We start from the raw sequence: 22742 nt of genomic DNA, 5'->3' as shown, positions 1-22742 counted from the left end.
AGTGTGTTAAGCATCTGCCTTGGGCTCAGGCTACGATTCCAAGGTCCTGGGATCAAACCCCAGTGGGGCTTCCTGCTCAGCCCAGAGTTTGCTTCTCCCTCTCCCTCGGCTCCCCTCGCCCTTCCCCTGCTTGTGTTCTCTCTCTAAAATAAATACAGTCTTAAAAAAAAAAAAAAAAAAAAAAAGAACAACTTACATGAGTTCTATCAGGAAATGTGTACAAATTTTCCCCTTAAAACACCCCCAAATTTGAAAAAGGTGATCTTATATTTTACTTCATCTATTTTCAAGGTCTTGTTACTCCAAGAGCACAGACTTTTACCAAACATGCATGACCTCTGAAGACTTCACACTTTGGCACTCAGGTATACACATGTCAATTCTCCACCCCGACACCTGGTACATGATATACCATATTAAAAGGCACATAGTGGAAGTCATTAAACAAGAACCTGAACCAATGTACCATACCCACATCCTGAACAACGAGGTGTTTTGTTGTGTTTTTTTTTTTTTTTTAAACCACTAATTTAGGTTTTTTTCAACTAGAAGGAAAAAAGCCAAGTCTGTCCACAAAATGTCCTCCCCGGCCACGGGGCCCAAATCTACAGCCTGAGTGAAGGTCTTAAAATAGTTAAATAAATGTAATCCAGCCATTTCTCTGCAGGAAAAGATGAAAAGACCCTTCAGACCGCTCCACAGTGCTCTGACGTGAGGAGACAGTCTCCATTTAAAGTTTTGAAGAGGCTTCACTGCTGTCTCACATGGGATCTTTAAAAAGAGTGTAAATCCCACAGCTTAACTTGCTTAAAGAAGTCTTGGTGCCCAAAAGGATGCCTCCTGCCTCTGCACATTTAGAAACCTGCAAGGCAGGTAAAGCAGAATCATACTCGCAGGTAAAAATGCTTACCCGCTCCCAGGGGCGTTCGTTTCCCGAAGTTCTCGAATTTTTAAAAGTTCAAACAAGGATTATAAACGCAAGACATTCCCCTCCTCCTCGATTATAGGGCCCCTTCTATCCTTGCCCCGCGGCCACCGCCAGACAGAGCCGGCGCCCACCTGTGGGAAGGGTCCGGCAGGTGGGGCCGCCTTCCAAGCGCCTTCGAGAGGCCCCAAGGTGCCGCCGGGGCGACGCAAAGTTGTGCGGGAGCGCACGGGGCCCCGGGAGACGCTGCCCGTGACAGCCGCGCTGGCCCGCGAGGCCCTTCGGGTGGCGTGCGCCTCGGCCGGGCCGACCGCGGCCGCCACTCAGGCCGGCCCGGAGGTGCTCGCTCCCCGCCCGGCGCAGTCTCCTACGTCCTGCCCGAGCGCTCGGGAGCCCGGGCCGCCACCACCGCCGCGATCCCGACTCGGACCCCAGTCCGCCCCGCGCTGTCCCCCACCCCACGCTCTCCGGGTCACTCACCCCGGGGCCAGGCAGCAGCAGCGCCAGCAGCACCAGCAGCAGCCGGGCCGGCATGGCGAGGACTCGGGCCTGGCTCCCGGCCCGGCCGGCCGGCTCCGGGGGGCGGTGCGGGCGGGCGGGCTGAGGACGGGGCGGGGGCGCCGCGACGACAGCGCCGCGGCGGCCGGACTTCAGCGGACGCAGAGCTGACTAGGCGGTGGCAGCACCCCCATGCCCAGCCCTATAAGCGCCGGGTGCCGGCGCTTCTTCCGGTCGGGGCGGGGACGGGGGCGGGGCCGACCGAGGGGCGGCCCCGAAACTGGGCGGGGGCCGAGCCCTGAGGCGGAGCCTGGGGCGGGGCTGTTCTGGAGGGGCGGGGCCGGGGCGGTGCTGGCCTCCTGCGTTCAGGGAGTCACGCGGCCGCGGCTCCAGCGGAGAAGGACCAGACCTGGGTGTCCCGCGTCTAGGGGCACTGAGCGTTTGAGGCAGGGAGCTTTGCCGAGGGCTGAGGGAGGCTGGCAGTCCCGTCCCGCGGGTGCACCCCTTCCCCACGCGGTCCCCAGGCGGTCCCACCAGTTCCACGGAGAGACCCGCTGTGTTAAGACTGGATCAGGGGAAAGTCCAGGAGACTGGTGGTGCCGGCTGTCCAGAGACCCCGCTTCGTCTTTCCGTCGTGGTGGAATGATGGACGACCTCCGGAGCCAGGGTCCGCAGCTCTCAGGGACTCCAGCAAACACGACATTTCTGCCATGCGCGCAAGTCCACAGCTCTAGGGTGCTCTGTTTTTCAGCGAGCCCCAAAGCCCTTTCTTCCGCTTGCCCTCAGGAATTCCCCTCAAATCTCGTCCAACAATCATCTCTTCCCTTTGGAATAAACTACAGCCAAGGCATTCTCCAAAAATTATAAGCAAAGAAAGAATCCATTTCAGCAGCTTGCGTTGTGTGTTAATGTGGCATTTCGTAGATGTGACTTCGTGGAGCTGGAGATGACATGGGTCACAACTCGTTGGAGGGAGTGGTTATGTTGAGGACTCATACAAGATCTATTTGAGGATTGTAGCCTATCAACCTGAATTTAAAAGTCTGGCACCCATTTGGTCACAGGGTCCCCAGCTGCTCTCCACTTGGATGGAAGTGGAGAGAAAAGACATATTGTTTGTAACAGGAGAAACTAAGACTCAAAGCATCACATTTGCATATCCTTGGAGAAAAAGAAATAGGGGATAGCGACTTCTCTAATTTTTCCTGACTTGCTCACATGACAGCCAAAGATTTTTCAGGGTTTGGGGGAAAGGAGTAGGCAATGCTAGAGAAAACAGCAAAGAAGTAGCGAGGGACAGCCCAAATATCTAGATCAACCCTATTCAAATATAAAATAGATAGATGCTCACTGGAAGCCAAAATCCATAAACAGAGTTCCCTATTCCCAGCCCCCAATGCCTGGATCTAAGTCAAGGGACCTGTCTCTACCACTGCTGGAGAGCCTAACACCAATTTTTTAAAAAAATATTTTATTTATTTATTTGACAGAGAGATCACAAGTAGGCAGAGAGGCAGGTGGGGGGGTGGGGGTGATTAGCAGGCTCCTCGACCCTAGGATCATGACCTGAGCTGAAGGCAGAGACTTTAACCCACTGAGCCACCCAGGTGCCCCCCTAACACCAATTTTTCAGAGTGTGATGAATCTTGGCAACTGTGAAAGAGGTAGACATATTTTGAAGAGTGGTATCCGCACGTTTCACTGTAGAGAGGTTTGGGACTGACAGAAAGATGGGTGGAAGCAGAGGGTCCATCACTCCTAGCAGAATAGCCCTGGGTCCAGGGAGGAGCCTACAATCCAGAGACTGGGAGGGGCTTTTTACCTGTCCTGCTTGCCAGCTGAAGACAGGATCTGCAAGATGAGTTGAGTTGAAAGAGGAGCTTGACTAGAAAATACTGCTTTCACATCCCTTCTCTGGTGCTTTTTCTCAAACAGTGTAAGTCTAGGAGGGGAACTTTCTGGCCTGGAACTCTGGCAGCCCTTTGACAATTCAGAATGTCACTGTGACCCTGTAAGCACAGTAGATGAAACACAAAAGGGAATCTGACTCATCTGACTCATAAATTAGCTTTAAAGATCCAACAAAGAAAACAAGAAATGTGTTCCAAGGAGTCTAGGCCAGGTAGGTATATTTTGTATCTCGTACGCAGTTGGACCAAATCCCCAGGCCTTAACTGTGCTATTATAGATTGTCAGAATTTCTCACGCAACACTTAGACTGTTCTTACACTTAATCAATTCCCATGTTTTATGTGCTTCTCCACTTAACTGGCAACTCCTATGATAAGCTCTGTTTTTATTTATGATAGCATTGCCCATAAGTCTGTTCCGTAATTAGGTACTGTTTTGACAGCTTTTTGCGTATGATAAAACAAAAGCTGGCATCACTGATAAATAGAAACAGAAATGGAAATATTTTTGTAGGGAGCCTTTGGATTGGACCTGTAGAAAAGACCTGAAAATGAGCAGGCAGTAAATGACCTTTCTGGAAATTGCATTAAATAGCATGCTCTAAACAAGGCCAAGGTCATGATCTTTGTGTGAAGATAAGCCCTCTCTTTTCACCAAGGCAAGAAAAATATGTGTATGGGATTCGGCACTATGTCTGGAATATGTCTGAGGACCGGAATATGTCTGAGGAGCAGGGGGTTGGGGGAAAGTAAGTTCACAAAATCTTATTTTCACTTCTCTCTGAACCAGTGATTCCCCAACTTGGAGAATGTTTAAAAAACAGATTTCTGACACCTTTTCCTGTCCTCATCCCCCACTAGCATTTCCAGGGATGGACCCCAGAGGCCTGTATGTTTTCCAGTTTCCGCAGGTGACTGAGGGTAGCCAAGAGCCTTTGCCTCTGCTCTCTCATAATGTCCGGTGTTAATTCCTGCAGCAGCTAATCCCTTTTGTTTATTTTAGCAAATGTCGCCCTCTGGTGGGATAAATCACGACTCAGCCTCTTCATTCCTGTTTAAAACCCTTCAAAATTTCATTTAAAAATGATTAAGAGGTTGGCTTGCAGATAGCTATTCAGTGAGAGGGTAGCTGCCTTTGAAAGACTTTTTTTTTTAATTTAAAATCAATTTAATGAACATATGGCATATTATTCGTTTCAGAGGTAGAATTCAGTGATTCATCAGTTGCATGTAACATGCAGGGCTCATTACATGAAATGCCTATTTAATGCCCATCACGCAGTTATCCCAGCCCCCCACCCACCTCCCCACCAGCACCCCTCAGTTTATTTCCTACAGTTAAGAGTCCCTTATGGTTTGTCTCCCTCTCTGATTTCATCTTATTTTATTTTTCTTCCCTTCCCCTATGTTCTCTGTTTTCTTAAGTTCTGCATATGAGGAAAATCATATTTGTCTTCCTCATCAAGGAATCTTGAAAGGGAAAGAAGCTGGTAAAGCCAAAAAGAGAGGTCATGGTTGACAGTTCCAGGACCATCTCAAAGGAACAGTGTCTTTATGAGAATGAGGGGACTGACTTTTTTGTGATGTCGATGCTACTGCAGCTGCTTCCAAACGGATTTGACCTTCCAGCATGTCTAGGGTAGTTACGGGAGAAGTCAAACAAGGAGGCGAGAGTCTCTGGTAGCAAGTGAAATCTTTATCTCCTTCAGGTTCCACCACTGAAGGGAAATTCAAGAAACGCTGCTGTCATTGTGAGCAGTGTGTTTAGGTAAACAGAACTTTGGCTCGTCCTGTTCCAGGATGACCAGATCTGGAAAGAGAGTGACACTCTGAAGAACTCTTTACCACAGAATCCAACCTACTGCACACTTCCTTGTGTTGCAAAGGGGAAGTGTTCCTCATTATCACAGTGAAGGGTTATTGGCTGTTGGCTATTGTTTGGGAATGTGCGAGTACATGCTTCATAGGGTCACCTCACGTTATCTGAGCAGTTCCAGGGGTGGATGTTGTTTGCCCTGTTTTACACGTGACACATTGAAATGTTAAAAGGTCCAAAGTCTGGTGGGGGTAACACGTAGCTAGAAGGGGCACGACCTAGATTAGGACCCAGCTACGTATATGACGTCAGAGTTCATCTGGTCAACCCCAGATGCTATGACATGCTCCCCCATTAGCTGCTTGTTATTCTTGCTCCTCCCCTAGCGTGATGACAAGGAACTATTATGTGACGTGTAAACATAGTTAGGAGCCCAGGTTGGCGTTTCCCTCGAGTACCGATAACCACCAGAAATGCATACAAATGTGTGGTCATGAGGGGCATTGCCTCAAACAACGTGTAAGACTCCTAGCCTCATCGGGGGAGTGTGCAAAAGAAGGCGAATAATAGAGCAGCCACCTGGGAGAGAAGAGTGAGCTTCCTCCTGGCAGTTCTGCCCTGTGAGATAATCCAGTCTAATCCTGACTGATTATTTGTTCACTCGCCTGTGAGCTGCCGTATTTCCCACTCAGTTGTACCAAGTCTGTGTGCCACCATGGGGAAGCGTCCATGGTATCACCGTTTATCAGAAATGTATGTTCTCCAAGAGCCAACTCAGCACCAGTGTGAAAATGGCTGTCCTCTCAAAATGCCTCCACTTCCTCACTGGCCAGTCCCTCCTACTCCCCTGGGGTCTGGCTTATTTCCACAGAACTCTCTGGAAACTTCCTTCAGGCAGCTCATAAACATTCTTCCTCTTGTGAAATCCCAGTGGCCATGGTTCGTCTAGTTTTTCCTGAGCCTCCCTTCAGACGTGTTAATAGTTCTTCTTTCTGAACTTTCCCTCTCTGGGTGTTACCTTTTTCTGGCTCTTTTTCCTCCTTCCTGTGTTTCTCACAGCTTAATATGCAGACCTTACTTTCTCTCCTTTCTCCCTAGAACTCATTCACAGACATAACCGGATTTCAGAGCAGAAGGCAAACTTAGTTTTAATCTAGTCAGCTTCCTTTTGCAGATGACTTCATCTCTGACTTCTCCACAGATGATGACGACTCATTCATTCATTCTTTTAGCAAGTATTGCCAAGGGCTTCTGAAAACAAAGGGCCGTGAGGGAATATGACAGAGTTTGCAGGCTGGCGAAAGTGTTAGGACGTGCCCTAAAATAAGCACCGCGCAAGGGCGGCTGTGAAAAGTTTGAGAAAGCAGGAGTCAACTCAGAAACAGAATTATGGTGCTCCAGAGAGATGGATCCTGTGGAAGGAAAGGGATGGGGTGGATGGAGCAGGAGCAGGGCAGAGGCATGCACTGAGGGCTTCATGGAAGAAGTAGTTTCTGCACTGGGTCCTTTCAGATTTGGCAGGGGAAGAGGAGGGCCAGAACAAAGGCAGGAGGAAGGGGTGACCCTGTGTGGCTTCATGGAAGCCCATGCTGACTCCTCGGTGAGCCCGTGCTTGACGTCCACACTGGGGACCGGTAGGAGATGAGGTGGGGAAAGCAGCCGGATGGGCCAGTGGGGAGTACATAAATAAAAATTAAAAACTAAGTAAATAGGGGCTCCTGGGTGACTCAGTGGGTTAAAGCCTCTGCCTTCGGCTCAGGTCATGATCCCAGGGTTCTGGGATCATGCCCCGCATCGGGCTCTCTGCTCAGTGGGGAGCCTGCTTCCTCCTCTCTCTCTCTCTGCCTGCCTCTCTGCCTACTTGTGATCTCTGCCAAATAAATAAATAAAATCTTTTAAAAAAAATAATAAAATAAAATCTGTTTAAAAAACATTAAGTAAATAAATAAAAGTTAAAAATAAAAAGATAGAGCTGTTTTTCCTCCTTTGAATCTAGACGGGCTCCAGGATTGGTCTTGACCAGAAGTGATGTTCAGGGACTTACCAGCCCAGGTTTAAGAGGCCTGGCAGCTTCCATTTCCTTCCTCTTAGAATTCTCACTTTGTGGATACTCCTTCTTGGAACCTCGTGGCTGTGTTGGGAGAAGCCCAAGCCACCCACAGGCCACCTGGAGGACAACGGAGTTGTCCTAATTAACAGCTCCAACTGAGCCCCTAGTGGCCAGCCAGCCCCAGCAGTCAGCCATCTAGGCGAGCCTTCTTGAATGTTCCAGCCCAGTCAAGCCCCTAGGTGTCATCATCGGACGCCACATGGAGCTGAAGAACTTCTAAGCTGAGCCTAGTGAACTCTCACACTTGCAAGAGATACTAAAATGGCTGATGTTTTTAGCTCTGATTCATGGCATGGTTTGGATATGCAGTATTACACAAGCAAAACAGCCACCCATCTGGCCACCTTCACTTGACCCTACTCCACCTAGAGTCAGAAAAAGAAACTCATTTCCTTTCTAGTGGCCGAGCCAGGAGGTAGGAGGCCCAGGAACTGCCTCCATCAGGTAGAAAGCCAACACAAAAGAAAGAAATTGACTAGAGACACACAGATGGAGTCAAGGTGCCCAGGACAAGTGTACGTTCTGATTTGATTTGGCTTGAGATTGGCCGGCCCAGCCTGTCAGGCCTCCTCTACGGAACCAGAAGACCTTCCCCCATTTACCTCAGCTAGCTCGAGTTGGGTTCATCATTCAAAACCAATAAACCCTGATTAAAATGCTGGCTTAGCATTTCTAGAAGGACTAAATCAACAATGGGTTTGACCACATGTGGCCCACAGCTGACCTTTAGTAAAGCAGAGTTTTCTTTCTCCTTTTTTCTTCCCCACCTACACCAGCACTCTGAAGATGACTCTGGTCGAAAGAGGTTGAAAAAGGGACCTGAAGTACATAAAATGTAAGGGTTTTCTTTTTACCCTCATCTACACTGTGGGCTGCTTGAAGATAGAGACTCGGCTTCACGTTTGTATTTCTTGTGCCCAGAATAGGATGAAGCATGGAAGGACTTTTAAATGTTTCCTGAAAGAGAAAGTGAATGAGAGGCCACATCTTCTGAGACCATAGAGAAGGGTCTCAAGGGTTGTGTTAGGTTGAGCTAGAGAAGAGGAAAGTTGAGGGAAGTTACAATGGGATGATTTGGGTCCCCTTTGGCTTCCACACATTACCTCTCTCCACACATACACCCGTGGTAGCCATAGGAGCAAGTCACAACGCTGGCAGGATGATTGTTCTAGACAGTGTTCTCCGTCTTCTCCATCTTCCTTTCTTTCATTTTTTAAAAGATTTTATTTATTGGACAGAGATCACAAGTAGGCAGAGAGGCAGGCTCCACGCCGAGCAGGGAGCCTAATGTGGTGCTCAATCCCAGCATTCTGGGATCATGACCTGAGCCAAAGGCAGAGGCTTTAACCCCCCTGAGCCACCCAGGCACCCCTTCTCCATCTTTCATCCCCACATGCTGGTGACCCTCTCGCTTCCCAGGAGCCCTGTTCCACACTCACCTCAGGCCTCTCCAGACTCAGTACCCTTCTTGACTCTCCTCCCAGGGACTCAGGTCTTAGATCTTCTGTATAACTTCTGGGTCCATCTACCATTCTGAGTTGGGACTCCCCACCATCCCTTCTGCTCCTGGTCCCTTGGTTCACTGGGTAGTTCCTGGGGTGGGAAGTTAGTAAGCCTTCCTCAAAAGTGAGGTGTGTAGGTCTGTATGTTGGATGAGCTCCACATTCTCAGATAACGAGGAATAGTTTTGACCAAATGGGTGGTCCTGAGGAGGTTGCATGGAATAGTGATCAAAGAGCATAAGCTTTAAAATCAAATTGTTATGAATTCAAATCCCAGCTGTGCTTGGCCATCTGTTAACTTCTGCAAATGTAATCGAATTACTTAATCTCTCTGAGTCCTGGTTCTGATTGCTCTGGAACTTAGAGCTAAAAAACAGAAATAGCATTCCCTACCTTTCAGGACTATCCCAAGAATTAGAACTAAAGTATGTCAAGGGCCTTGCCTGTGGTAGGCACTCCCATATTAGTAGCTCATGTTATTCTCGGGGGGACGGGGGTTATAAATCTGGGCTCTGGAATGTCACAGGAAGCTTGAACTCCACCACACGGTCACTCTCTTGTTTAGAACCCATCAATGATAAATTGGATTTCATCAAAATTAAAAATGCCTCCTCTTTGAAAGACACTATCAGGAAAATAAAAAGGCAAATATTCCCAATACTTAGATATGAAAAATGATCTAAAGAACTCATATAACTCATTACTAAGAAAACAATTTTAAAAGTGGGCAAAAGATCTGAGCATGTTACAAAAATAGATATAGTCATGGTCATATGAAAAGAGGGTCAACATCTTTGGACATCAGAAAATTGTAAACTAAAACCGTGATGAGCCCCATTAGAATGAGTGACAATGTCAAGTGCTGACCAGGATTTGAAATAACCAGACCTCTCATACATTGCTGGTGGGAATGTAAAATGGTGTAATCACTTTGGAAAATAGGCTCTTTCTTATAAAGTTAAAGATATATGCTTATCACATGATCTAAAAATTCCATTCCTAGAAGGAATGCAAACAAATGTCCATAAAAAGACTTCTAATGTTCATAACAGCTTTATTCATCATAGCCCCAGACTGGAAACAACTCAAATTCTGTAAACATGCGGATGGAAAAACAAACTGCGGCATATTCGTATAATGAAATCCTACTCAGCAACAAAATGGCATCGATCATTGATACAATAATATGGACAAATCTCAAAAACATTCATTTAAGGGACAGGAGCCAGACACAAGAGAGTACAAACTGCGTGAATCCATTTACAAGAAAATCTAAAACAGACAAAACCATTCTGTAATAACAGAACATGGGTCAGTGGCTGCCTGAGTTGGTGACTAAAGGCGGGGGTGGGGGGGGGCACTGATTACAAAGAGGCAAGAGAGAAGCATTTTGGATCAGTGAGAATTTTCTGTGTCTTGAGTGTGGGGGAGGCCACACAAATGTGCCTATTTGGTTTTTGGTGTTTTTTAAAGACATTAAAACAAAAGTATATTTTATTTATTTACTTGACAAACAGAGGGAACAGCAGGCAGAGGGAGAGGTAGAAGCAGGCCCCACGCTGAGCAGGGAGCCAGCCGTGGGGCTCAATCCCAGGACCCTGGGATCATGATGGAGCCGAAGGCGGACACTTAACCAACGGAGCCACCCAGGCACCCCCAAATGTATCTATTTGTAAAAACAAACAAGCAAAACCCAGGGAAATGGACACTTAATATGGGTACCTTTTACTGTATATAAAGTTTAATTTTTTATAGTTTAATTTTAAAAGAGCAACTGCAGAAGAGAAAACCCGATTGTCAGCTGATTGCTCAATGATCCTATAAAAATTAGTAAATGCTTTCAAAATTTAACTGCACTGAGATACCATTGTATACTCACGTATGAAAAGTCTGACAATATCAAGAATTGGAGAGGGTGTAGGCCAATGCGGGAGTGCAAAGGAGAGCATCCACTTTGGAAAGTTATTCCCTATTATCTAGAAAATTGGAAATGTGCCTACCCTACCGCCCAGCAATTGTGCCTCCACCTACATACCCCAAAGGAACTTGTTGGCACACCCACAAGAATATTCTGAATGGCTTCCTTTGCAATAATGCAACCTGAGCTAAATTTAAATTAAATTTAACTAAAGACTGTGTAGAAAATAATGAAAATAAGTACAATGTAACTACAAGCTCAGGTTGAAATGGTTTTCTTGTTTTTAATTAGGAGGAAAAAAGGAAAAATTTCCCCAAGAGAACATGGAGGAAATAAAACCAGATATTGTGACTGGTTGCTGTTCTCCCTCCAGGTAAATTAAGCTCTCTTGGGACAGTGCCATATTTTTCTCCATTACAGTTCACCCTTGAACAGCATGGGTTTGAACTGCGTTGGTCCGCCTTTTTTTTTTTTTTTTTTTAAAACAGATACCATACAGCACTGTAAATGTATTTCCTCTTTAAGAATTTTTAAAAAGATTTTATTTATTTATTTGACAAACAGAACACAAATAGGCAGAGAACCAGGCAGAGGGTGAGGGAGAAACAGGCTCTCCCTGAGCTGAAGGTAGCCGCTTAACCAACTGAGCCACCCAGGCGCCCCTGATTTTTTTTTTTTTAAGAGAGAAAGAAATAGGGAGAGGGAGAGTGTACGCAGGAGCAGGGTGAGGGGCAGAGGGAGAAGAGAATCTCAAGCAGGATCCATGCCTGCCAGAGCCCCGCCTGAGGCATATCTCACAACCCAGAGATCATGACCTGACGTGAAATCAAGAATCAGGAGCTTAACCTGCTGAGATACCCAGGCACCACCCCTTGGTGGTGGTGGGAGAGTCATAATAGAGTCAGGAATTTTCCACCGCTGGGTGGTGGGTGCCCCAAAGCCTCCCTCACCCCCTTCCTTGTTCAAGGGTCACCTGTAATGAAGAGGGTGCCTGGGTTATAGTAAGAGTTCAGTACTTAGAAGTACTTCTAACTTGCCCAAAGTTGGGCATTCGGCCCTTGGGGCTTCCACAGCAGATCGCTCATAGCTCTGTTTCAGCATTTATTTATTTATTTATTTATTTATTTATTTATTTATTTTAAAAAGATTTTATTTATTTATTTGACAGACAGAGATCACAAGTAGGCAGAGAGGCAGGCAGAGAGAGAGGAAAGGAAGCAGGCTCCCTGCTGAGCAGAGAGCTGGATGTGGGGCTCGATTCCAGGACCCTGGGATCATGACCTGGGCGGAAGGCAGAGGCTTAACCCACTGAGCCACCCAGGCGCCCCTGTTTCAGCATTTATTAAAGCACTGCCCTCACATAAGTTTTCCACATCACAGCAGTCCTTTAAAAACAATTATTTCTTTACCACTCAGAACGTGCAGGGCAAATGACATCATTTCATTTAATGTTCACAACAACTTTTTTGGATATTCCTAATCTCCTCCAGTTGAGGGTCATACAACAAATTCGTTACAAAGTCAGGATCTGGTTGCACGTCCTCGACATTCAAAGACAGACTCTTCTTAACCGAACAGGTTACTTTCAAAAAAAGGACAAGGTTAGATTATCACCTTTATATGCTCAGCTCCTAGCATACCTCCTGGAACAGAACATCACAAACAAGTGAATCAGTTGGGTCCTATTTGTAAACTTTTCTGTAAACTGCAGAGAAACGGGCTAATTACAAGCCTGCAATCAATACAAGAGAGAGAAAAATGCAGACTAGCAGTCTTTCTTTGATTCCCATCTCTATGGTTGGCATGTGACCACTCTACACTCTGGAGGACTCAACGAGCACAGCCGCTCCTTAGGCTACGTTACAGCACGTGACAGGATGCTTCACTTGCTATTGGTTACTGCCGGCAAGGCCCGCCCAACCGCCTCCCCTCAGCTCCTTTAAGTAGAAGCCAGAAGCAGCGCTTCATTCTTTCCGGGACTGAGACGCTGGAACCTTTTGGTGTGTTTGTGATGGGCTCTAGCGGGTCGGCGCGGGAACCGGGTGGGTCGCTGGGGGTCCTGCAGTGATGACATTCCCAAAAAAAAGCACGTGTTAGACTGCTGATGCGGGTGATGCGAACAACAATCTGAGCCGGGCCTCCGGGGTTGCGGCGGGCGGGGACCGGGCTTGCGGACGCAGCCCCACTAACCCACTCCTCTCGTTCTTGCAGGTTCTGGCCGGGCCGAGGGCGTCCGATTTCTCTGTCCTCCCCTTTGATCTCTCCCCACAGCCCCTCAATAAAATAATTTGATGCCAGTGCCGGCGTTGGGTGTTCTTGTCGCGACGCGCTGCCTTTGAGCCCCCGTTGCGCCTGCGCGTGGCGCCGGGGGTCAGGCTGCAGCGCCAGAGTACTGCGCTTGCGCATAACTGGGGCCGCCTGGTTCCCCCCCCGCCGGCGGCCCTTTTAACCGCGAGCTACAGAGCGGCGCTTGGCTGCAGGGAGCTGGGAGGTTTTCCGCGGGGGGTTGCGACGACTCCAGCCTGTCTCGTAGCCGGGTTGAAGCGCCCTGGAGAGACGTCGGGGATCCTGTAGGCTTTGCTACTCAGTGCCCGGCACGTTCCTGACCGTGATCCTGGAAACCTGATTAACCGTGGATGGCCTCTGAAAGGCGGGGGTTGCTAAATGAGCAGTATAAGAGCCCCGGTATACTTAACAGGAACTGGTTTCAGTCTTGATGGCGGCATGAATTTGGAAACTAGCCTGGCCAAGGTGTAGCAGCAACACACCTAGGAAAACTATCATTTAGGGCCAACTGCGTATTTGTATCCTGTGCTGAGCATGGGATAAAGGCTTTGGGCAAATTAGCCCAGTTAGCCTACACAAGGTCGTTGTAAAGATATATTTCATGCATTACTGGGCCCATCAGGCACCAAAGTAAATGCAATGCACACTCCTTCCCAATCCAGATTGATGGTGATGAGCCATCTCACCCGGGTTTAGGTGAAAGGTCTATCAGTTCTGAGCACAAGGCAGCACTGCTGAAGGGCAAGGATGCACGAGGGCCGTGTTTAAACTACTTTGGCATATCTTAAGTGCAGGGCGCTTTAAGTTAACAGGATTAACTACGCTATTGAGGGTGTTAAGATGAGTGTAGAAACCAGACTCTCTTGGGTTCTTAAAATCTATGACGTCAGGGTGTGGTGAGGACCACCTTGCAATATTAGCCCATCTGGTGGTCACCCAGGAATTGGAAGCCACTTGGGCAGCTGAGTGCCCAGGTGACTTGTACACACTTTATTCTCTCCCTATTATCCAAAATGGATTGAGTAGAAATAACTTGGATGCTTATCTAGTGTTTGACATTGAGATATTTATTTTGTGAAACAACGCAAGCGACTGTAAATCCCCACATACTATTTAAGTGCAATAGGGTAGTCATGTGTAATCTCTTTACACAGTAGTGCATCTAGTCCTCTGCCTTTAGTTATTGCACAAAAATTATAGACCAGTGAACAAGACATGCGGACTGACAGGCAAATCGGCCTACACACAGAAATTAGAACAGTACACCGACTGGAATGATCAAATAATTTAAGTCAAATGTTTTAATGGTGCAATTAAAGTAATCAAGGATTCAAATATATTTTTTCAATATATTAATTTCTTTAAAGTCATGTTCAGGCAAGGTGCTGTTTAAAAAACCACTATTAGCTTTGTCCACAGATGTAAGTTATCAAAAGTTACCCACGGTAGTTTTGATGTTGAATGCAGCTTTTAAAACAATAAAAAATTGTGTTTTAAGAGTACTTCTCAAAGCAAATTCTACAACTAGGGAGCTCCCAAACTTGTAAACTAAAGATTCTGACACAAATGCACCAAATAAGGTTGGCAACGTTAAAGAAAGGTCACATGGATTTTTAGATAATGTAGTGTTTAATGTTGAGCAAACTTGGTCTTGACTCTCAAAGGTGACAGTTTGTTTTGGCTGTCAGAAGAGGAAACTGTCCACAACCTCAAAACCAGTTAGATTAACCCCTAAACCAGTTGATTAACAAAGCATGTAGATGCCTATATAAAGCACAGAGCACATAGGAGGTGCCTGATAGAAAGATGTGGATCTGGCTCTACCCCGACCCCAATCCACTCATGATGTGCAGTATTTGACATTTTCACATATGCTCATGTCTCAGGAAAACATTTGGGATTAGTTAAAACCAGGTGATTGTATCTCATTGGTAGAAGGCTTGGGATGGTTTGATCTCATGGCTTTGCCTAATGTTCACATAAATCCCACTGTCCCCACCCCTGTCAATCGTATGTTAGTGTGTATGTGTTCTATGGCTACTTGCTTCCAAAATGCACAATATGAGAAAAAGTTAAGTTGCTATGCGTATCTCTTTATCATCAATGAAATGGTTCACAAAATTCCACTCCCCACCCTTCACATGTTCCTGAATTGACATTCTCTGGGAGCATGGAGGGCTATATCACCCACAAGATGCAGAAGTGAAAAAATCGTTCCATTGTGCACCAGCCGCCTGAGGAAAAGCTTTGGAGGAGTTGAGGCAAAGGGAAAGCCTTCCAGTTGTACAGCTTTGCTTTTACTGTGCTCTGGCTGCCACAAAAACTGGTAGACTCAAGAAAGCCATGGAGTGAGTCATCTGTAGCCTCTGGGCCCACTGTGGTGATTGTCCCACAGTCCCCTTGGCTGAGTCTAAGCTTTGCAGCCAGCAACCTGGACACCAGTTCCCCAGACGCGTGGAATGATACCTCGCAGTGGAATGGGCACCAGCAGGCAGAGGGCAGAAGCTGTGGCACGAGGAGAGGCCAGTGCTACAGCACGGATGGCAGCCGAGAACCCCACACCTTGAGCTAGGTCTCCTAATACTGGGAAGGTCAGATCTTCACCCATCACAGCTGATCAGCAGCCTCCACAAGTGGGTCCTTGAGGAGGCAGGAAGCGGAGCGAGGGTCCATGGCCGAGTGCATTATAGGGATATAGACATCATCCATGTTTGGCATGACAAAAACTTTCTGTAGAAAGAAATAGCCATGTGGAAGAATGCTTGCTTTTCTCAGGGTGTCACCCTATTCTGTTCTGATCATTTTAGGATTTGGAGAAGTTTTAGAAGTACACATGAAACAGCTTCGTGCACATTCTAAACTAGTTTCTCTGCCATATTTAAAAAGTCGAATCACATTAGCACATGGACTCAAGAACTCAGCTCTGGGGCAGAAGCAGCCTTTGATTTCATGTACATATGATAAAATTCATAAATAATAATGAATTCATGAATGAATTCATAAATAATCAACACCATTACTTTAAGAAAATTGGCTTCAGGGACTTTTAGTATTTCCAAATTGCTAGGTCCAGAACACAAATCCCAAGTGAATTTTATTCATTTAGATCTTAGCAACAAATGTAAGCTCATTTTTTTCACCCAGAACCAGACAAAGCTATAAATGAAAGAAATCCTACTTTATAATGAACATAAGAAAAACAAGCAGTGATTGATAGTAATGGTGCTTTGCCTACCCTGTTTATAAACTAATTTTATGCAAGTGAATTTTGGCAATACGTTAAGTCTCCAGTAACACCCCTCTTACGAAAGCATACACAAAGCAAAAAAAAGATGGCTATGGGAGGTTGTAGCAATTACTCATCAACTTCCCAACTTGCCTCAAAAATACCAGATGCCAGGGTGCCTGGGTGGCTCAGTCAATTGAGTGTCTGACTCTGGATTTCAACTGAGGTCATGATTTCACAGTCATGAGATAGAGCCTCGAGTTGAGCTTTGCAATGGGCTTTGCACTCTGGAGGGAGTCTGGTTGAGATTCTCTCCCTCTCCCTTTGCACCTCCTCACACTCTCTCTCTAAAATAAATAAATCTAAAAAAAAACAAAAAAAAACAAAAAAAAAAACAAAACCCACAAAACCCAGGTGCCAACCTCCACCCCTTGTCCTTTCTTTGTGCTCTTTGTACCCCAATATCCCTGAAAGAGATGACCCACTCTAATGCCTATTGTAGGATCTAGGGAAAAGGAAAAAAACTAAAGATTGTCTTTCCCCTCCCTAGGTTCAAAGTACTTTTCCACTTGATGATATTGCTAAGCTTTCCAGAAACTGGTTTTCGGTTAACATTCATCCATAGCTTTTAAATATGAATATAAGTTTTTAAAGGCAAGAGCTCAAGATATACCCCTGCAAAATTAGGGGTCTCCTTCAAAAGGTGAAACTCATTTACAAAGTAAATTGTTTGCCAATTTATGACACCTTAAAAGACAACCATGCCTCGAATTCCTGACAGTTGATCCCAGGGCCTTGGCTATACCGCTGTTTGCTTGGGCGGCAGAAAGCAGAAACCAGGCTTGGAGAAAGAGCTCTGGCTTAGCGAACCCACCTTTGGGGCTTCCTCTGAACAACTTAACGGGGTTCTGTGGCTAGGGCTTGGGGTTTCTGAGACTGTACCTAAAGTGGTATGCCCGTTTGATCATGATGGGTACTTTCCTGGGATGAGGGCCCATAGCTTTCAGTAGATTCTCAAAAGCAGATCCTGACCTGGATGGACCTCAGAACCGCTGCTCTGCCCTGAGCTTTGAGACTCTGGTGAAAGGCACACCAGGTGACACCACACGTTTACCTGAAACTCTTGTTCCAGTTTCTTCTCTATCCAGTCTGTCACATGAACTAAAGTCACTTCTCTCTCTCCAAGTTTTGGCCGAGCTTTCAGCTCTACATGTGGTGGCTTCCGGAAACCGTACCTTTTGAAGAAAACAAGTAGTAAACAACTACGTTTAGATGCAAAGAGACAAGTGGACAAGTACCAACAGCAAACACTGTTCATTTACCCAGGGCTATCTGCCTAACTAAATGTTCTCTTGCTGTAAAAACCCCTCTAAAATGATTCAAGGCACCAAACAGGAATCATGAGCTCCCACATCCCTGGACTACGTGTAAGGCTGTGATGATCCGAGAACAGTTCTGACAAGCTGGGAAATTTAGGAAGCACTACTGGAAAAGTCTGACCTGGGCATTATTTTCTGTTTGGTTTTTGTTGTTGTTGTTGTCATTTTTCCTGAAACAGCAAAGATCTTTGTTTCTATTTTAATAAAGGTAGTATATGTACATTGCAAATCCCAAAATATACATGTGTACGAAGGAGAATGTGAAAGCTACTGCCTCTCTCTGAATCTCACCCCCAAGACAGGACCAGGGTCAACTTCCCTCACACTCCTAACATGCATATGTAAACAAAGAACATTCTGTAACCTGCTTTTTCTTCCCATCCCCCACAGCATGCTTATTAAGGCCTCCCAGTAGAGCAGACTGGCATTCAGAACTGTTGGCAAAGGATCCAGACACGAGACTGTGTGCTATCAAACTACCTAAAAACTTCCATTTGTCATGGATCGATGTTCTAAAAATTACAACAAAAATGTCAAATTGTTACAAGCATTTCTAAACACTCTCAAGATCTATACTTAACTTTATGGATTCATAATAAAGGCACTGGGTAGTAGGACCCCAGAAGCCTTTAATTTTGTCTTCCACTAAGCAGTGGCACCTGTAACTAATACATCTTAAAGCACGAAAGTGAAGAAATGTGTCAACTCTATTAAAAAAATATTTTTTGTTAGGTTTGGAAGACTGTACAGTAAGATATTAATAATGGTTATTTGTGGGTGGTAAGATGAGAGGCTTTTTTTCCCCTCCACTTTTTTCATTTGTTCCCAATCACTTTTTTTTTTTCCCAATGAAAATACTACTCTCAAAAAATCTAAAAAGGCATTTTACTCTTTTTTTTTAAAAAATATTTTATTTATTTATTTGACAGAGAGAGATCACAAGTAGGCAGAGAGAGAGAGAGAGAGAGAGAGAGAGAGAGAGGAAAGCAGGCTCTCTGCTCAGCAGAGAGCCCTATGCGGGACTCGACCCCAGGACCCTGGTATCATGACCTGAGCCGAAGGCAGCGGCTTAACCCACTGAGCCACCCAGGCACCCCTAAAAAGGCATTTTAAAGTTTTTACTGGGAAGCACTGGTATCATCTTCAAATGGTTAGTCAACTGAAAAATTGTCTTCTGATCATTCTCATAAACCCTTCTGAATGCCAGGGGTATGTACCAGCATGAGTTTCAACTCTAGGATAGAACAGAGCTATCTTTTTTATGCCAACATAGTTTCTGGTACAATGAAGTCTCCTGCAATCACTGTATACACTTATTATATACATTTTAAAGGATCTGGAATGTCAATTTTTAAACTGAAGTTCACAGATAATGATTTTCTTCTGCTGGACCCATGAATAATAGGTTATTTCAGTGTTTCTCAATCCTGGCTTAGTGCCCCATGCCCTGGATCCTGGGGCTGGGTAAATCTTTGTTTTTAATGAGTCTGAGGTTGACTGTGATACGCAGATAGGGTTGAGAACCACTAGTTCATACGATGACAACTCGGTTAGACCGGCTACCACAATTACCAAGTGCAGAGGTTCTGCCTCCTTAACACGGAGGTCCAACCCAGGGAGTCTTCCCTAAACATCTCGGGCTCTGCTGAATGCTTAAGCAGGTAACAGTGGTACCCATCTCTGCGGGATGCTATGAGGACTGATGGCAAAGAAGCGACACCCCAGGCCAGGCAGAGAATAAGAGCTCTATAATGGCGGCTGTTCTAACTGGTGGAAAGAGCTGGCTTCCAAGGGGAGGAAGACCAAGAAGAGAAACATGTGAAGAGGAAGCTTTCAATGGGAATCAAGCATTCACAGAAGAAAGCACAACTGGATTTGCAATGGACATTAAGGTTCCATGATGGAACATCTGAGAGTGCTTCTGCCCAGGAGTGGGCACTTTCCATCATTTCGGGCTAGGGGGGAGGCAGGTGGGATATGTAGGGTCACGTGACCAGCGGTACGCACCATATTCGGTCAGTCGGCGGAGGTGGAATGTTGACTGCCAAGGTTCCTCTGCATTCCTGCACTTCCACGGTTAGCAGCAGGGGTGTGTTGGAGACTTCTTCAATCTTCTTCTTAATGAACTCTGTCTCTGTTGCTTTTTGGAAGTATTTTGACTTGGTAATTTTATCGACAAACCTCATGATCTTACTTGTTCGATGACCTCCAACATACCTTTAAATGAGGGACGCAGACAGGTGTTAGATAAACTTTGCCCTCTCTCCCCCGCAACCCTGTGGCTCTTCATTCACCTCACCTTAGACAGGAGTTTCTCAACCGAAGCGCCACCCACATTTTGGACTGACTAAGTCTTTGTTCTCGGGGCTGTTCCGGCCACTGTAGGTGGCTTAGCCACATCCCTGGCCTCAACCTTCTAGACCTCAACAGCATGCTTTCCTAGTCATGATAGTAAAAAATGTCTCCAGACATCGCTTGAGGTCCACTGGGGGCAAAATAACCTCCAGCTGAGGAAGTACTACATTAGAGAAGCTGCAGAGAGTGGACAGAGTCCACGTCATGTCCAACAGAGAGACAGAGTTCTCACAGCACAGAGAAGGCATCTCACCTGTCCTCCTCCTACCTCCTCTTTCTTCTCCTCCTCCTACCTCCTCCTCTTACTACTACACCTACTATGACTGATTATAAATCCTGCGTCCTGTTAGAGAAACTGCCCCATCTCTACACATCCAATAAGAAATCATGTCCCTGCAACGACAGGGACATAAAATCCAGCAGTTAACTGACTGCCTTTTGTTTATTTATTTTATTATTACTATTTTTAAAAGAATTTTATTTATTTATTTGACAGACAGAGATCACAAGTAGACAGAGAGGCAGGTGGGGGGCGAGGGGGAATAGGCTTCCTGTCGAGCAGAGAGCCCGATGCAGGGCTCGATCCCAGGACCTTGGGACCGTGACCTGAGCCAAAGGCAGAGGCTTAATCCACTGAGCCACCCAGGCGCCCCTTGACTGCCTTTTAGGTGATGTTATTATCAACTTTAAGTGGCAACTACTTTTCAAAGGGCTTTAGAACTCCTTTTTAAAGAAAACTACCCATCAAGCTGGCACGTCAGCAGGCCAAAAAAGCAAGCTTTTCTATCAGGTCCTAGCTATATAAGACTTCCCTCAGAAGAGAGGATATTTGCTTTTAACAATCCTCCAGAGTTTCAGAGTGTCAGGCACAGTATGTGTGTATAGGGAAAAGCAGTCATTCTTAGGAAGGTGAAGAGGGTAGGTTTTAAATAACCTATACAAACTTTAGTATCAACTCCTCAAATGTCCACACTCTCTCCATCTTGTTTCGGATTTCAGAAGCAAACAGGCTGCTCTTTTCTTACTAAGTGCTTCTCAATCTCTGGTGTCTTTATAATCTTCGTTTCTTCGACTCACTTTAAGTAACAAAAAGCTCCTTATGGAGAAGCTGTGTAAACCCTCCAACTATTCCATAATCCAAGTAACAGGCAATAAAATTCATGATCCAAAAGATCAGCTAAGTGACCCACATCTTCGAACTACACCAAAGAAATCCCCTGCAGTGTTCCAGTCTTGCAGGAAGGTTCCGGCAGCGCCAACAGAAACGCAACCTGACCAAGGGGGCGCAGTGCCCTCTGCCGACACCAGGGGGAGGTGTTGCGTAAGCTGTGCCTCTGGCCGCAAGCAGGCCTTTCAATTCTGTACTCCTAATTTTTTTACATGCAAGGGATGAATTACTAAATTCTAATGATATAGTATATGCTAATATATTAATTATAATGCAACATATGCTAATAATACAATATACAACATATGCTAATTATTATAATTAGCTAATAATACAATATATACTAACTAATTTGAATTTAAGTAACATCTTTAGAAAATATTAGTTTTCTTCAATGGCCTGGGAAAGCCGTTCTGATGGGGGAACCTTCTCAGCTCAAGAAAGCTATTCAGGTGTTTTTGCTCTGGGGCACGGGGTTGGAAGCCACTTTGGGTTCTTAACGCAAAAACCGTTCGCTCAACGTGAAGGCGTAAGAAAGATTACTGCGAAGAGGGGGAAAAGCTCACTCCCAACTTGGCACCTTGACCCGTGGAGACTCTGGAAACTGGATCCACTCACCCTTCGGCCCCTGGGAGAAGGGGTTTGTCTCCTGCGCTGGGCTCTGGAGCGTCGTCTTCCTCTGAGGAGCCAGCACTGGAGGACTCCTCCTCGCTGTCTGCCAGACAGTACGCCCTGGGCCTGCAACTGATGAGGGCAGAGTCACCACCGTAGCCTGCCCGTGGGGCTCCGCTTCGACAGAGAACACACATGCCCCACCGCAAACGTGTCCTCACTCTCCCCACCCCACCCAGAAAAGACGAGGCCCAATCCAAGAGCCTTGGGATTGGTCAGGGTACCCGGGAGACTCCTCAGCACCAAGTCCCCCGAGAGCAGCACGGAGGACTTGGGCCTCAGGAGTTCCATCTTGCGCATGCGTCAGGACAGGTGGGGGCGTGACAGAGAATGCAGTGACCTCATCAGCAGCGCGCAGGAGCCACGTGGGAGGGAAAATGGAAAGAACGATGGTTGCAGGGGGGAGGTGACAGCTTATGTTGGTGACATGACCTCCTCTCACCCATGACAGGGATGTTCAGGCAAGTCCCTTGACTCTGGCTCAGCTCTGTAACTATGATGCTTCCTTCATCGCCTCCAGATTCATTTTAACTCAAGACTCCTTCCTAGTGAACCTACGTAGCCTACCCCATACCTGCCTTAGCTCCTAAAGGCCATAGAAAAAGTGACAAATCTCAACAATCACAAGAGACAAATCTCAAGGGACTCTGGGAAGCAACTGATGGGAAAACCCAGGAATTTTCCTGGAGAAATACAAAGTAAAAAACCATTTTAAAAATAAAGTAATACGAAGCCTCATCAAGGAGCAAAGTCCCTCATTAATCCTTCCAGGTTGGATACTCAGTGTCCAGAGGCAGGGGGGTTACTAGAACCCCAGCAGGGGCAAGTGCCCCTCTATGGCACAGGGCGGGGTTCCTAGCTGAGCTCTGGCCCCATGAAAGGCAGTTCCCTCCCTGGATGGCGGCTTTGCTTCAGAGGAGCAGAGAGGCCAGGTCCATCTCTGAGGCTCAGACACTTAACTGGGATGAAGCGAACAA

At 46.3% G+C, this 22742-nt stretch overlaps 2 protein-coding genes, 1 long non-coding RNA gene and 2 other non-coding genes across 8 annotated transcripts in view; 3 read left to right on the top strand and 2 right to left on the bottom strand.

Annotated features, from left to right (window-relative positions):
* Positions 1-1632, bottom strand: part of ERN1 (endoplasmic reticulum to nucleus signaling 1) — a 76816-nt gene extending 75184 nt beyond the window's left edge. For both annotated transcript variants that reach the window (XM_059380687.1, XM_059380688.1), the window contains exon 1: positions 1406-1632. In XM_059380687.1, coding sequence (XP_059236670.1) covers positions 1406-1459 — 54 coding nt within the window. In that variant the 5' untranslated portion in view covers positions 1460-1632. The remainder of the gene's footprint in view (positions 1-1405) is intronic.
* Positions 1633-11828: 10196 nt separating this feature from the next.
* Positions 11829-12976, top strand: LOC132004303 (uncharacterized). Its single transcript, XR_009400485.1, has 2 exons — positions 11829-12679; positions 12891-12976. It is a non-coding gene; the product is annotated as an uncharacterized LOC132004303 (long non-coding RNA).
* Positions 12741-12812, top strand: LOC132004619 (small nucleolar RNA SNORD104). Its single transcript, XR_009400573.1, has one exon. It is a non-coding gene; the product is annotated as a small nucleolar RNA SNORD104 (small nucleolar RNA).
* Positions 12977-13005: 29 nt separating the features above from the next.
* Positions 13006-13143, top strand: LOC132004635 (small nucleolar RNA SNORA76). Its single transcript, XR_009400588.1, has one exon. It is a non-coding gene; the product is annotated as a small nucleolar RNA SNORA76 (small nucleolar RNA).
* A 1092-nt stretch (positions 13144-14235) lies between these two features.
* Positions 14236-22742, bottom strand: part of TEX2 (testis expressed 2) — a 105029-nt gene continuing 96522 nt past the window's right edge. The window contains exons 9-12 of one of the 3 annotated variants that reach the window (XM_059380589.1): positions 21712-21837; positions 19578-19787; positions 17306-17426; positions 14236-15695 (exon numbers count right to left, since the gene is read on the bottom strand). In XM_059380589.1, the coding sequence (XP_059236572.1) occupies positions 15573-15695; positions 17306-17426; positions 19578-19787; positions 21712-21837 (580 nt within the window). In that variant the 3' untranslated portion in view covers positions 14236-15572. Of the gene's footprint in view, positions 15696-17305; positions 17427-19577; positions 19788-21711; positions 21838-22742 lie in introns of those variants that run through there. The other 2 variants (XM_059380590.1, XM_059380591.1) reach the window with 2 other exon arrangements.

The sequence above is a fragment of the Mustela nigripes genome, chromosome 16 (genome assembly GCF_022355385.1).
Source record: "Mustela nigripes isolate SB6536 chromosome 16, MUSNIG.SB6536, whole genome shotgun sequence".
Taxonomy (NCBI): Eukaryota; Metazoa; Chordata; class Mammalia; order Carnivora; family Mustelidae; genus Mustela; species Mustela nigripes.
Note: the sequence above shows the minus strand (reverse complement) of the source record. Positions and strands in the feature narration are given on the sequence as shown.